Source organism: Pseudophryne corroboree, chromosome 2, assembly GCF_028390025.1.
Source record: "Pseudophryne corroboree isolate aPseCor3 chromosome 2, aPseCor3.hap2, whole genome shotgun sequence".
NCBI classification, from domain to species: Eukaryota; Metazoa; Chordata; class Amphibia; order Anura; family Myobatrachidae; genus Pseudophryne; species Pseudophryne corroboree.
This window is the reverse complement of record NC_086445.1, coordinates 919215521-919231895: the sequence shown is the minus strand read 5'-3', so window position 1 is coordinate 919231895 and position 16375 is coordinate 919215521. Positions and strand designations below refer to the sequence as shown.

The 16375-nt window shown below is 46.8% G+C and overlaps 1 protein-coding gene across 2 annotated transcripts in view; it reads right to left on the bottom strand.

Moving 5' to 3' along the window:
- FKBP6 (FKBP prolyl isomerase family member 6 (inactive)) overlaps positions 1-12170 on the bottom strand; it is a 127995-nt gene extending 115825 nt beyond the window's left edge. The window contains exons 1-5 of one of the 2 annotated variants that reach the window (XM_063956148.1): positions 11970-12167; positions 10692-10809; positions 3900-3989; positions 3595-3797; positions 3392-3511 (exon numbers count right to left, since the gene is read on the bottom strand). In XM_063956148.1, the coding sequence (XP_063812218.1) occupies positions 3392-3511; positions 3595-3797; positions 3900-3989; positions 10692-10809; positions 11970-11999 (561 nt within the window). In that variant the 5' untranslated portion in view covers positions 12000-12167. Of the gene's footprint in view, positions 1-3391; positions 3512-3594; positions 3798-3899; positions 3990-10691; positions 10810-11969 lie in introns of both variants that reach the window. The other variant, XM_063956149.1, reaches the window with a different exon arrangement.
- Between the last annotated feature and the right edge of the window lie 4205 nt (positions 12171-16375).

The following is a 16375-nucleotide window of genomic DNA, read 5'->3' as shown; positions in this document are numbered from 1 at the left end:
TTTGCCTCTCAGAGCGCCCCCCCCCAGCGCTCTGCACCCTCAGTGACTGCCCAGTGAAGTGTGCTGAGAGGAAAATGGCGCACAGCTGCAGTGCTGTGCGCTACCTTATGAAGACTGAGGAGTCTTCAGCCGCCGGTTTCCGGACCTCTTCACGCTTCAGCATCTGCAAGGGGGTCGGCGGCGCGGCTCCGGGACCGGACTCCACGGCTGGGCCTGTGTTCGATCCCTCTGGAGCTAATGGTGTCCAGTAGCCAAGCAGCAAATCCACTCTGCATGCAGGTGAGTTTACTACTTTCCCCCTAAGTCCCACGTTGCAGTGATCCTGTTGCCAGCAGGACTCACTGTAAAGAAAAAAACCTAAACTAAACTTTCTCTAAGCAGCTCTTTAGGAGAGCCACCTAGATTGCACCCTTCTCGTTCGGGCACAAAATCTAACTGGAGTCTGGAGGAGGGTCATAGGGGGAGGAGCCAGTGCACACCACCTGACCTAGTAAAGCTTTACTTTTTTGTGCCCTGTCTCCTGCGGAGCCGCTATTCCCCATGGTCCTTTCAGGAACCCCAGCATCCACTTAGGACGATAGAGAAAGTGTATTTACAGCCACTCGGGCTGCTGCACTGTGCTAACGACATATAGGCCTGTGTACGCAAACTGTGTAGTCCCTACGCTCTTTAGGCGTACGTACGCAGAGTGCGTACACTGTGCGACCTTGTGTACGCAAGGTTTGTGAATAATATAAAGGTGAAAGGTTAATTACAGCGGCTCAATATTAAAGTGTATCAAGTGTGTTTAAGGTATCTGCTTTTTAGTCCTGTAAGTAAACTAGCGTTTACAGCCCATATACTACAAATAAATATTATATGTGGTTTGCGCTGTAATATAAACATAAAAAGCACCAAATTGCATGTGGCCCCCCCCCCCCCCCCTGTTTTGCTCCCTTGTTACTTGTAAGGAGATTGGAGGTCCGGGCCAGCGTCTCTGCAGCGGCTGTGGAGAGAGAAAATGGCGCTGGTGAGCTGTGCGGCTAAGCCCCGCCCCTTCCCAGCGCACTGTAGTCCCGCTCAAATTTGAATTTTTTTTATACTGGCGGGGGTAATGCACACGGTGCCCGGGCACCGAATCTGCTTTTGCCAGTGCACACAAAGCCTTCAGTAACTGCTGCCCAGGGCGCTCGCCCCCCCCCCCCCCCAGCACCCTGTATTGTTGGTGTGTGTGTGGGAGCATGGAGCGCAGCGCTACCGCTGCGCTGTACCTCTGTCACTGAAGTTTTCTGCCGTCTGAAGCCTTCTGTTCTTCTAATACTCACCCGGCTTCTTTCTTCTGGCTTCTGTGAGGGGGGTGACGGCGCGGCTCCGGGAACAAGCAGCTAGGCGCACCAAGTGATCGAACCCTCTGGAGCTAATGGTGTCCAGTAGCCTAAGAAGCAGAGCCTTTGAACTAAGAAGAAGTAGGTCTGACTTCACTCCCCTCAGTCCCACGATGCAGGGAGCCTGTAGCCAGCAGGTCTCCCTGAAAATAAAAAACCTAACAAAAGTCTTTCCAGAGAAACTCTGTAGAGCTTCCCTAGTGTGTGTCCAGTCACTCCTGGGCACATAATCTAACTGAGGTCTAGAAGAGGGGCATAGAGGGAGGAGCCAGTTCACACCCAGTCAAGGTCCTTTTAGTGTGCCCATGTCTCCTGCGGATCCAGTCTATACCCCATGGTCCTTTTAGAGTCCCCAGCATCCTCTAGGACGTAAGAGAAAAGGATGTAACATAATAAAAGGTGGAAAAAGTTAAGCGCTGTGAATACTTTCCGGATGCACAGTACATTCAATCACAATAATCCCAATTAAAAAGCCATACGCTTATAATTATGAGCACCTCTGCTGTGATCCATCATTTCACAGATTATGGTCTCAATTTGATGACTCCATGTTCCCTTTTTGAGACAGCTATAAACTATGACATGTACATCCATTTTTCAATGCATAAGTACAATACAATGTATTTTCAGCATCCTTTGTACATTTATAAACTTGTTTATAGAAGGGACCTTCCAAAAAAGTTAATTTTTTCACATCTTTATCATCATCTAAAAGAACAATAGTAGGATTATTGCAGGATGTGTGGATGTCTGACATTTCACATACAGTACTGCGGACTTTACACGTTAGAGGTGCTTTATATTTTTCATCTCAAAAGCCGCTGCTTCGTAAGTATGGCCGTTATTCAGGTTTGTTAGCAAACTAAAAATGCACAGTAATGGGCAAAACCAGGTTACACTGCAGATGGAGCAGATGTAACATGTGCAGAGAGAGTTATATTTGGGTGGGGTAGGTTCAAACTGAAATTTAAATTGCAGAAATAAAACAGCCAGTATTTACCCTGCGCAAAAACAATATAACCCACACAAATCTAAAGCTCTCTGCATGTGTTACATCTGCCCCACCTGCAGTGCAACATGGTTTAGCCAATTCGTGTGCTATTTTGGTTTGCCAACAAACCTGAATAACCCCATATGTCTGTTAAATGTGTCAGTATATAAAATTCACACATTACTGTGTGTTTTATTTCATTAACTCCAGCATAAATGACATCAGAACTAAAGAGAAATGGTATAACATCATATTAGTCAGATTTCTACAAGTAAAACAGAAAGAAAAAAAAAAAAAAAAAAGGACGAGAACGTAAGGAAAACAAAATATATGTATGCACTGCAAACATAACATAACGGCATAAAATTGACAATACAAACAAAACAGAACATACCAGGGTACAAACCAAAATAAACACCTTAGGCACTTAACATTTATACATATACAGGTCACCATAACCTCAAAATCAGTCCTGGATCAACCTGTACCCAACTTTCAGGGCACATCAGGCAGGTTCATAGCCACTGTAAGCGAGAGGAGATAACAGCGTAAGTAAGGAAAAGGAAGAGTAAGAAAAAGGTGCTGGAAGCGGGGGTGAGACTGTACAATCTAAAGGGAAAAGGGACAGGCATGGTGACAAAAGCGTGACCGTCGCTTGGGATCCCACCGGTTACCATACAGACGCCAGGATCCCAGGGATTAGAATGCCGGCGGGGAGGGGCTCGGATGTAGGCATTGATATTGTGAACGCCGGTCACATAACTACATCCCACACAAACTGGTAAGTCAGTGCATAAAGGACACTAAGGGGTAAGTTAGGAAGACAGCTGGTAGGCTCAGACAGAGATGGAGAAGCGAGTTCCAGTGATGGGGAAGAGCACAGCAAAATCTTGGGAGCTGAGAGTGGGAAGAGGTTATCAGCCAGGAAAAGAGGTGGTGGTTGTTGGCCGAGCCAAGTGGACAGGTGGGAGAATGGAAGGAGGTGAGGTCAAACAATTTGTGTAACATTGAGAATCACCCCTTAACTGCAACTTACCCGTTTATACCTATCTTTAGCGTCATGAAATCGATTTCGTTTGAAGAGGTAATTACCAAATTGTCTCTCTGTAGCAGCAACATTACAGACCTTTTCTACTGGAAAGGTTGACTGCACGTACTGCAACATAAAGATTTTAACTTTTTACAACTGTTCTTCCAGAATACCTGAAATAAGAAATAATTTCACCCTATGCCACCTACCAGAGGGAGACTGCAGAAGGTATCCGACTCGGCTGTATCTAGAAAGTCCAGCAACTCTACTTCAAAAAGTACAGTAGCAGAGGGAAGGATGAGTGGAGGACAGCCCAACGCACCATAGGCATAGTTTGGCGAAAAAAGGTATCGAGATATTTCTCCACGTTGCATTGTTAGCAAGCTAACCTCCATCCCCAGAAGGGTGATATCTGTAAGGAAAACAAATGCACTCAATAGGTTTCAACTTTCAACCTGGCTTAAGGAAATATTTAAACTACACTGTATACTACCCAAAGAAAACCTGACCTTACCTTCACCGAGCTTCATGAGCCGAGGGTTACGTCGAAAGTAATTTGTGTCAAATGGTTTGTCGGAATGTTCCATATATCCAGAGTATTTTACTGCAGAGACATGGAGATTGAAAAGAAAAACTGCTGCTTCACAAGACATACAGATGTGTCCTCATGTCTTGCCTCAAAACATCATGCAGCGGGAGATGCCTGGCGTGAGTGAGCGGACAGGTCCCGTGCAACTCTGTTAGCGTCTGGCTTTATTTTTGATGAAAATGTGCCTTATTCACTTTGCTATGCGAATACGACATACACGCAGACTTTGCTGATTAAAATGCCTATACTCTCTGTGCGACCGCGCCTGTATCTGCATACAAAATGCTACGTTACAGTGTTTTCTAGGACAACCACTGTAGCGAAGCATTTCCTATGCAGATACAGCCATGGTCGCACACAGAATATAGTCATGCCGCATATCATTTTAATCACCAAAAGCTGGTTGTGTGTCCTATTTGCATTGTTTTGCGAATAATGCATTTTAATGGAAAGTCGCAAGAAAAGATGTTCATCGCTACCATGTCACACCACAACTAGAGAGGCTGTGGCACTTCCATGGAGCCTTGATGTAAGTGAACACATTTGTAAGTGTTTATGGATCATTGCATGTGCATATGATAAACTAGCAATATACTTGCATCCTGGGGCGTATTCTATTCAAATTGTATCCATTGAGAATTACCATAGTAAATGATACACCCCAAATATACTCACTTCAAAAGCCAAATTTCACCCCAACACGTAGGATGATGCAACATCGCCAGCGACAGGACCCGATGGCAAGGCAAACACCCTTACCGATGCCGATCAAGGCTTGGGGGGTTTCCATGCTACATTTGGCAGCATGGCATCACTAGCGACAGCCCCACATCTTCTTGCATGTAACAAAAGATCTGAGGGTGACGCTACTGAACAGCGGGTGCGCGCATAGACATAGGGCGTACACACAGCACTTTTTAAAATAATAAGATTTTACTTACCGATAAATCTATTTCTCGTAGTCCATAGTGGATGCTGGGGACTCCGTCAGGACCATGGGGATTAGCGGCTCCGCAGGAGACAGGGCACAAAAATAAAGCTTTAGGATCAGGTGGTGTGCACTGGCTCCTCCCCCTATGACCCTCCTCCAAGCCTCAGTTAGGATACTGTGCCCGGACGAGCGTACACAATAAGGAAGGATTTTGAATCCCGGGTTAGACTCATACCAGCCACACCAATCACACCGTACAACTTGTGATCTGAACCCAGTTAACAGTATGACAAACGTAGGAGCCTCTGAACAGACGGCTCACAACAATAACAACCCGATTTTTTTGTAACAATAACTATGTACAAGTATTGCAGAAAATCCGCACTAGGGATGGGCGCCCAGCATCCACTACGGACTACGAGAAATAGATTTATCGGTAAGTAAAATCTTATTTTCTCTGACGTCCTAGTGGATGCTGGGGACTCCGTCAGGACCATGGGGATTATACCAAAGCTCCCAAAAGGGCGGGAGAGTGCGGATGACTCTGCAGCACCGAATGAGAGAACTCCAGGTCCTCTTTAGCCAGGGTATCAAATTTGTAGAATTTTACAAACGTGTTCTCCCCCGACCAAGTAGCTGCTCGGCAGAGTTGTAATGCCGAGACCCCTCGGGCAGCCGCCCAGGATGAGCCCACCTTCCTTGTGGAATGGGCCTTGACAGATTTAGGCTGTGGCAGGCCTGCCACAGAATGTGCAAGTTGAAATGTGCTACAAATCCAACGAGCAATTGTCTGCTTAGAAGCAAGAGCACCCAGTTTGTTGGGTGCATACAGGATAACAGCAAGTCAGTTTTCCTGACTCCAGCCGTCCTGGAAACCTATATTTTCAGGGCCCTGACAACATCTAGCAACTTGGAGTCCTCCAAGTCCCTAGTAGCCGCAGGTACCACAATAAGCTGGTTCAGGTGAAACGCTGACACCACCTTAGGAAGAAACTGGGGACGAGTCCGCAGCTCTGCCCTGTCCGAATGGACAATCAGATATGGCTTTTGTGAGACAAAGCCGCCAATTCTGACACTCGCCTGGCCGAGGCCAGGGCCAACAGCATGGTCACTTTTCATGCGAGATATTTCAAATCCACCGATTTGAGCGGTTTAAAATGCGATTTGAGGAATCCCAGAACTACGTTGAGATCCCACAGTGCCACTGGAGGCACAAAAAGGGGGTTGTATATGCAATACTCCCTTGACAAACTTCTGGACTTCAGGAACTGAAGTCAATTCTTTCTGGAAGAAAATTGACAGGGCCGAAATTTGAACCTTAATGGACCCCAATTTGAGGCCCATAGACACTCCTGTTTGCAGGAAATGCAGGAATCGACCGAGTTGAAATTTCTTCGTGGGGCCTTCCTGGCCTCACACCACGCAACATATTTTCGCCACATGTGGTGATAATGTTGTGCGGTCACCTCCTTCCTGGCTTTGACCAGGGTAGGAATGACCTCTTCCGGAATGCCTTTTTCCCTTAGGATCTGGCGTTCCACCGCCATGCCGTCAAACGCAGCCACGGTAAGTCTTGGAACAGACCTGGTACTTGCTGAAGCAAGTCCCTTCTTAGCGGCAGAGGCCATGAGTCCTCTGTGAGCATTTCTTGAAGTTCCGGGTGCCACGTCCTTCTTGGCCAATCCGGAGCCACGAGTATAGTTCTTACTCCTCTACGTCTTACAATTCTCAGTACCTTGGGTATGAGAAGCAGAGGAGGGAACACATACACCGACTGGTACACCCACGGTGTTACCAGAACGTCCACAGCTATTGCTTGAGGGTCTCTTGACCTGGCGCAATACCTGTCCAGTTTTTTGTTCAGGCGGGACGCCATCATGTCCACCTTTGGTCTTTCCCAACGGTTCACAATCATGTGGAAGACTTCCCGATGAAGTCCCCACTCTCCCGGGTGGAGGTCGTGCCTGCTGAGGAAGTCTGCTTCCCAGTTGTCCACTCCCGGAATGAACACTGCTGACAGTGCTATCACATGATTTTTCGCCCAGCGAAGAATCCTTGCAGTTTCTGCCATTGCCCTCCTGCTTCTTGTGCCGCCCTGTCTGTTTACGTGGGCGACTGCCGTGATGTTGTCCCACTGGATCAATACCGGCTGACCTTGAAGCAGAGGTCTTGCTAAGCTTAGAACATTGTAAATTGCCCTTAGCTCCAGTATATTTATGTGGAGAGAAGTCTCCAGACTTGATCACACTCCCTGGAAATTTTTTCCCTGTGTGACTGCTCCCCAGCCTCTCAGGCTGGCATCCGTGGTCACCAGGACCCAGTCCTGAATGCCGAATCTGCGGCCCTTTAGTAGATGAGCACTCTGCAGCCACCGCAGAAGAAACACCCTTGTCCTTGGAGACAGGGTTATCCGCTGATGCATCTGAAGATGCGATCCGGACCATTTTTCCAGCAGATCCCACTGAAAAGTTCTTGCGTGAAATCTGCCGAATGGAATCGCTTCGTAAGAAGCCACCATTTTTCCCAGGACCCTTGTGCAATGATGCACTGACACTTTTCCTGGTTTTAGGAGGTTCCTGACTAGCTCGGATAACTCCCTGGCTTTCTTCTCCGGGAGAAACACCTTTTTCTGGACTGTGTCCAGAATCATCCCTAGGAACAGCAGACGTGTCGTCGGAAACAGCTGCGGTTTTGGAATATTTAGAATCCACCCGTGCTGTCGTAGAACTACTTGAGATAGTGCTACTCCGACCTCCAACTGTTCTCTGGACCTTGCCCCTATCAGGAGATCGTCCATTTTCTTTGAAGAAGAATCATCATTTCGGCCATTACCTTGGTAAGGACCCGGGGTGCCGTGGACAATCCAACCGGCAGCGTCTGAAACTGATAGTGACAGTTCTGTACCACGAACCTGAGGTACCCTTGGTGAGAAGGGCAAATTGGGACATGGAGGTAAGCATCCCTGATGTCCCGGGACACCATATAGTCCCCTTCTTCCTGGTTCGCTATCACTGCTCTGAGTGACTCCATCTTGATTTGAACCTTTGTATGTAAGTGTTCAAATATTTCAGATTTAGAATAGGTCTCACCGAGCCGTCTGGCTTCAGTACCACAATATAGTGTGTAATAATACCCCTTTCCTTGTTGTAGGAGGGGTACTTTGATTATCACCTGCTGGGAATACAGCTTGTGAATTGTTTCCACTACTGCCTCCCTGTCGGAGGGAGACGTTGGTAAAGTAGACTTCAGGAACCTGCGAGGGGGAGACGTCTCGAATTTCCAATCTGTACCCCTGGGATACTACTTGTAGGATCCAGGGGTCCACTTGCGAGTGAGCCCACTGCGTGCTGAAACTCTTGAGACGACCCCCCCACCGCACCTGAGTCCGCTTGTACGGCCCCAGCGTCATGCTGAAAACTTGGCAGAAGCGGTGGAGGGCTTCTGTTCCTGGGAATGGGCTGCCTGCTGCAGTCTTCTTCCCTTTCCTCTATCCCAAGGCAGATATGACTGGCCTTTTTCCCGCTTGCCCTTATGGGGATGAAAGGACCGAGGCTGAAAAGACGTTGTCTTTTTCTCCTTTATACGGCAATACTTCCATGTGCCGTTTGGAATCTGCATCACCTGACCACTGTCGTGTCCATAAACAACTTCTGGCAGATATGGACATCGCACTTACTCTTGATGCCAGAGTGCAAATATCCCTCTGTGCATCTCGCATATATAGAAATGCATCCTTTAAATGCTCTATAGTCAATAAAACACTGTCCCTGTCAAGGGTATCAATATTTTCAGTCAGGGAATCCGACCAAGCCACCCCAGCGCTGCACATCCAGGCTGAGGCGATCGCTGGTCACAGTATAACACCAGTATGTGTGTATATACTTTTTAGGATATTTTCCAGCCTCCTATCAGCTGGCTCCTTGAGGGCGGCCCTATCTGGAGACGGTACCGCCACTTGTTTTGATAAGCGTGTGAGCGCCTTATCCACCCTAAGGGGTGTTTCCCAACGCGCCCTAACTTCTGGCGGGAAAGGGTATACCGCCAATAATTTTCTATCGGGGGAAACCCACGCATCATCACACACTTCATTTAATTTATCTGATTCAGGAAAAACTACAGGTAGTTTTTTCACACTCCACATAATACCCTTTTTTGTGGTACTTGTAGTATCAGAAATATGTAACACCTCCTTCATTGCCCTTAACATGTAACGTGTGGCCCTAAAGGAAAATACGTTTGTTTCTTCACCGTCGACACTGGAGTCAGTGTCCGTGTCTGTGTCGACCGACTGAGGTAAAAGGACGTTTTAACGCCCCTGACGGTGTTTGAGACGCCTGGACAGGTACTAATTGGTTTGCCGGCCGTCTCAGGTCGTCAACCGACCTTGCAGCGTGTTGACATTATCACGTAATTCCTTAAATAAGCCATCCATTCCGGTGTCGACTCCCTAGAGAGTGACATCACCATTACAGGCAATTGCTCCGCCTCCTCACCAACATCGTCCTCATACATGTCGACACACACGTACCGACACACAGCACACACACAGGGAATGCTCTGATAGAGGACAGGACCCCACTAGCCCTTTGGAGAGACAGAGGGAGAGTTTGCCAGCACACACCAAAACGCTATAATTATACAGGGACAACCTTTATATAAGTGTTTTTCCCTTATAGCATCTTAATATATATAATCATATCGCCAAATAAGTGCCCCCCCTCTCTGTTTTAACCCTGTTTCTGTAGTGCAGTGCAGGGGAGAGCCTGGGAGCCTTCCCACCAGCATTTCTGTGAGGGAAAATGGCGCTGTGTGCTGAGGAGAATAGGCCCCGCCCCCTTTTCGGCAGGCTTCTTCTCCCGTTTTTCTGAGACCTGGCAGGGGTTAAATACATCCATATAGCCCCAGGGGCTATATGTGATGTATTTTTAAGCCAGAACAAGGTATTCTCATTGCTGCCCAGGGCGCCCCCTGCAGCGCCCTGCACCCTCCGTGACCGCTGGTGTGAAGTGTGTGACAACAATGGCGCACAGCTGCAGTGCTGTGCGCTACCTCTTGAAGACTGAAAAGTCTTCTGCCGCCGGTTTCTGGACCTCTTCACTTTTCGGCATCTGCAAGGGGGTCGGCGGCGCGGCTCCGGGACCGGACTCCATGGCTGGGCCTGTGTTCGATCCCTCTGGAGCTAATGGTGTCCAGTAGCCTAAGAAGCCAATCCATCCTGCACGCAGGTGAGTTCACTTCTTCTCCCCTAAGTCCCTCGTTGCAGTGAGCCTGTTGCCAGCAGGACTCACTGTAAAATAAAAAACCTAAAAACTTTTTCTAAGCAGCTCTTTAGGAGAGCCACCTAGATTGCACCCTGCTCGGACGGGCACAAAAACCTAACTAAGGCTTGGAGGAGGGTCATAGGGGGAGGAGCCAGTGCACACCACCTGATCCTAAAGCTTTATTTTTGTGCCCTGTCTCCTGCGGAGCCGCTAATCCCCATGGTCCTGACGGAGTCCCCAGCATCCACTAGGACGTCAGAGAAAAAGGGATTATGCTGTGCAGCGGAATAGAAGGGGGAGATGGACCCCATAATTAACATTTTAGAATCTACCTTAGAATAACAAAAAATAAACGGCCACATGTGCCCCCTAAATTGGTGATCATGCAAACTATAATCATGGTTACTTCTAAATATAACGCTTCACTGAATGTAGGTGTTGGGCAGATTTCCCAACTTTGATCATGTACTTAATCATTACACGAGAAACAATCCATGTTTGTATCATCTCTACAGTAACTTTTACCAATTACTGTTGCATCAGGAGGGACCTTTTCTCCACGTCCAGGCCTGATAACTTCCTTCAGAACTCCGTTATCTCCTGACACATCCTGCATGTTTTGTGCCAGTTTCTCGAACACAGGCTGAAAGAATACCATACAAAACAGTAACGCCACACAAACCGTAAGGAACAGTGGGGCAGATGTATTAACCTGGAGATGGCATAAGGAAGTGATAAACCAGTGATAAGTACAGGGTGATAAACACACCAGCCAATCAACTCCAATATGTAAATTAACAGGAGTTGATTGGCTGGTGCGTTTATCAGGTCCTCATGCCGTCTCCAGGTTAATACATCTGCCCCCAAGGCTCGCTACATGTTACTACAGTGCAGTCATGTTTAGAAGTGTTAACTGTATTTTTAAGAAACAGTTTTAAACGCTAGCTTAGCGTTTTCCTCAAGTCACCTTAACAATCCAGGTTTTAAGGATATCCATGCTTGAACACAGGTGGCTTAATTGGTACCTCAGTTGTTTTATTTAAACATCTGCGCTCAAGCATGAATATTCCTAAAACCTGCCCCATTAAGGTGTGTTGAGGACAGAGCTTGGAAAACAACACTCTTGTCTAGATTAATTCCTATTGCGTGCATTTTTTTTGTTCACTTAATATCACATTATATGCAGTTGTTTGGATTGCTCCTGTTTATGTGAATGATGAGGCAATAAGACAGTAAAGGCAGCCTGTATTGGAAACCTAGAATGTTTGCACTCGGTTACCACTGTCCTGCTGGAGAGCGCACTTACATAAGGAACAAGTCCTCAAGAACTTCAGCATTTATTTACAGGCTTTAGGATATGATGCAGCCCTCAGTAACGTGTGTACACCTGTGCCCTATAGGAAATACTGGTTAAAAGAAAACTAAAGGTTACTTCACAGTTCACTAGTCAGGCAATGACCAAAGAGAAGCCTGAAATGCAGCCACACAGAGCAGGTGAGTAGATGGGGGTAACAGGCCAGCTGCATTACCTAGCACAGAGTGAGCTGCTGTATAGGGGATGCAAGTTTGGGAAAGCCATTGCTTCCACGCCCCAGTGGTGAGCCTCCTCATGATAAAGTCTAATCGAGTACGATCATTAAAACATCACTATAGACACCCACAATGGTATGTGGCATCGGGGACAGCACTAGGGGGCGCTGCAGCAACCGAATTACAAATAACGTTACAAAAATAGATGGAAGCCCCGAGAGCGTGTGCGGCTGGCACTGGCAGGGCTCAGGCTATGTGGGCGGCTGCGCTTACCCCGGCGGTGCGGCGGAGGCGGTCCATCATTGGAGGTGACCTGCTTGCTTGATGTCAGCTCTCTTCTTTTTCTCCGTCTCTATCTCACGTCACTTCCCCAGCCTCGGCTCTCTATCACGGGGTCATCTGACCCGCGTCGCGTACTCGCTTTGGGTTGAGCGGGGGTTGACCCTGATTGGAGGAGCTCAGCATCACGTGACTGAGACTAGGCATAGGCATAGGCGGCGCGTGTTTAGGAACGCTCTCCATGGCATGATTAGCATAATACATCCCAACAAGACCCTCTCCGGGAGGGACAACATGTTCTACTCCTGGTCTTTTCTACGAGGCTGAAGTTAACTTCTTATTCGGCCAGCTTCTTGTTCAAGCTCCAGCTTCTTATTCACTTCTTATTCGAGCTCCAGCTTCTTATTCAGATCATTCAGTTTTGCAAGGGTTAATGAGTCTTGGGCAACACATTTGACACCTGAAATTCACAGAGTAGGGTCCCTTTCATATGACCCACCTGTATTTTTTCACTTAATTTATGATTGCAGCACCTGTTTTGAACAGGTTAATGGATAGGAAAGGTGTTTCAGCACAGGTGATGGCAATCACAAATTAAGAGGGAAGTCCAGGAGCAGAGCATTCTGTCCCTCCTGGAGAGGGTCATGTTGGGAGGTATGCATGATTAGAACTCTGCATTGTCACTAGAGATGAGCGGGTTCGGTTTCTTTGAATCCGAACCCGCACGAACTTCACTTTTTTTTTCACGGGTCCGAGCGACTCGGATCTTCCCGCCTTGCTCGGTTAACCCGAGCGCGCCCGAACGTCATCATGACGCTGTCGGATTCTCGCGAGACTCGGATTCTATATAAGGAGCCGCGCGTCGCCGCCATTTTCACACGTGCATTGAGATTGATAGGGAGAGGACGTGGCTGGCGTCCTCTCCATTAGAATAGATTAGAAGAGAGAGAGAGAGAGAGAGATTGTGCAGACAGAGTTTACCACAGTGACCAGTGCAGTTGTTGTTAAGTTAACTTTTATTTAATATATCCGTTCTCTGCTATATCCGTTCTCTGCCTGAAAAAAACGATACACAGCAGTCACACAGTGTGACTCAGTCTGTGTGCACTCAGCTCAGCCCAGTGTGCTGCACATCAATGTATAAAAGCTTATAATAATTGTGGGGGAGACTGGGGAGCACTGCAGGTTGTTATAGCAGGAGCCAGGAGTACATAATATTATATTAATTTAAAATTAAACAGTGCACACTTTTGCTGCAGGAGTGCCACTGCCAGTGTGACTAGTGGTGACCAGTGCCTGACCACCAGTATAGTAGTATATTGTTGTATACTATCTCTTTATCAACCAGTCTATATTAGCAGCAGACACAGTACAGTGCGGTAGTTCACGGCTGTGGCTACCTCTGTGTCGGCAGTCGGCACTCGGCAGGCAGTCCGTCCATCCATAATTGTATAATTATATACCACCTAACCGTGGTATTTTTTTTTCTTTCTTTATACCGTCGTCATAGTCATACTAGTTGTTACGAGTATACTACTATCTCTTTATCAACCAGTGTACAGTGCGGTAGTTCACGGCTGTGGCTACCTCTGTGTCGGCAGTCGGCAGGCAGTCCGTCCATCCATAATTGTATTATTATAATATATACCACCTAACCGTGGTTTTTTTTTCATTCTTTATACCGTCATAGTGTCATACTAGTTGTTACGAGTATACTACTATCTCTTTATCAACCAGTGTACAGTGCGGTAGTTCACGGCTGTGGCTACCTCTGTGTCGGCAGTCGGCAGGCAGTCCGTCCATCCATAATTGTATTATAATATATACCACCTAACCGTGTTTTTTTTTTCATTCTTTATACCGTCATAGTGTCATACTAGTTGTTACGAGTATACTACTATCTCTTTATCAACCAGTGTACAGTGCGGTAGTTCACGGCTGTGGCTACCTCTGTGTCGGCAGTCGGCAGGCAGTCCGTCCATCCATAATTGTATTATAATATATACCACCTAACCGTGGTTTTTTTTTCATTCTTTATACCGTCATAGTCAGTCATACTAGTTGTTACGAGTATACTACTATCTCTTTATCAACCAGTGTACAGTGCGGTAGTTCACGGCTGTGGCTACCTCTGTGTCGGCACTCGGCAGGCAGTCCGTCCATCCATAATTGTATTATAATATATACCACCTAACCGTGGTTTTTTTTTCATTCTTTATACCGTCATAGTCAGTCATACTAGTTGTTACGAGTATACTACTATCTCTTTATCAACCAGTGTACAGTGCGGTAGTTCACGGCTGTGGCTACCTCTGTGTCGGCAGTCGGCAGGCAGTCCGTCCATCCATAATTGTATTATAATATATACCACCTAACCGTGGTTTTTTTTTCATTCTTTATACCGTCATAGTCAGTCATACTAGTTGTTACGAGTATACTACTATCTCTTTATCAACCAGTGTACAGTGCGGTAGTTCACGGCTGTGGCTACCTCTGTGTCGGCAGTCGGCAGGCAGTCCGTCCATCCATAATTGTATTATAATATATACCACCTAACCGTGGTTTTTTTTTCATTCTTTATACCGTCATAGTCAGTCATACTAGTTGTTACGAGTATACTACTATCTCTTTATCAACCAGTGTACAGTGCGGTAGTTCACGGCTGTGGCTACCTCTGTGTCGGAACTCGGCAGGCAGTCCGTCCATCCATAATTGTATTACAATATATACCACCTAACCGTGGTTTTTTTTTCATTCTTTATACCGTCATAGTCAGTCATACTAGTTGTTACGAGTATACTACTATCTCTTTATCAACCAGTGTACAGTGCGGTAGTTCACGGCTGTGGCTACCTCTGTGTCGGAACTCGGCAGGCAGTCCGTCCATCCATAATTGTATTACAATATATACCACCTAACCGTGGTTTTTTTTTTCATTCTTTATACCGTCATAGTCATACTAGTTGTTACGAGTATACTACTATCTCTTTATCAACCAGTGTACAGTGCGGTAGTTCACGGCTGTGGCTACCTCTGTGTCGGAACTCGGCAGGCAGTCCGTCCATCCATAATTGTATTATTATAATATATACCACCTAACCGTGGTTTTTTTTTCATTCTTTATACCGTCATAGTGTCATACTAGTTGTTACGAGTATACTACTATCTCTTTATCAACCAGTGTACAGTGCGGTAGTTCACGGCTGTGGCTACCTCTGTGTCGGCAGTCGGCAGGCAGTCCGTCCATCCATAATTGTATTATAATATATACCACCTAACCGTGGTTTTTTTTTCATTCTTTATACCGTCATAGTCAGTCATACTAGTTGTTACGAGTATACTACTATCTCTTTATCAACCAGTGTACAGTGCGGTAGTTCACGGCTGTGGCTACCTCTGTGTCGGCACTCGGCAGGCAGTCCGTCCATCCATAATTGTATTACAATATATACCACCTAACCGTGGTTTTTTTATACCACCTAACCGTGGCAGTCCGTCCATAATTGTATACTAGTATCCAATCCATCCATCTCCATTGTTTACCTGAGGTGCCTTTTAGTTCTGCCTATAAAATATGGAGAACAAAAAAGTTGAGGTTCCAAAATTAGGGAAAGATCAAGATCCACTTCCACCTCGTGCTGAAGCTGCTGCCACTAGTCATGGCCGAGACGATGAAATGCCAGCAACGTCGTCTGCCAAGGCCGATGCCCAATGTCATAGTACAGAGCATGTCAAATCCAAAACACCAAATATCAGAAAAAAAAGGACTCCAAAACCTAAAATAAAATTGTCGGAGGAGAAGCGTAAACTTGCCAATATGCCATTTACCACACGGAGTGGCAAGGAACGGCTGAGGCCCTGGCCTATGTTCATGGCTAGTGGTTCAGCTTCACATGAGGATGGAAGCACTCAGCCTCTCGCTAGAAAACTGAAAAGACTCAAGCTGGCAAAAGCACCGCAAAGAACTGTGCGTTCTTTGAAATCCCAAATCCACAAGGAGAGTCCAATTGTGTCGTTTGCGATGCCTGACCTTCCCAACACTGGACGTGAAGAGCATGCGCCTTCCACTATTTGCATGCCCCCTGCAAGTGCTGGAAGGAGCACCCGCAGTCCAGTTCCTGATAGTCAGATTGAAGATGTCAGTGTTGAAGTACACCAGGATGAGGAGGATATGGGTGTTGCTGGCGCTGGGGAGGAAATTGACCAGAAGGATTCTGATGGTGAGGTGGTTTGTTTAAGTCAGGCACCCGGGGAGACACCTGTTGTCCGTGGGAGGAATATGGCCGTTGACATGCCAGGTGAAAATACCAAAAAAATCAGCTCTTCGGTGTGGAGGTATTTCACCAGAAATGCGGACAACAGGTGTCAAGCCGTGTGTTCCCTTTGTCAAGCTGTAATAA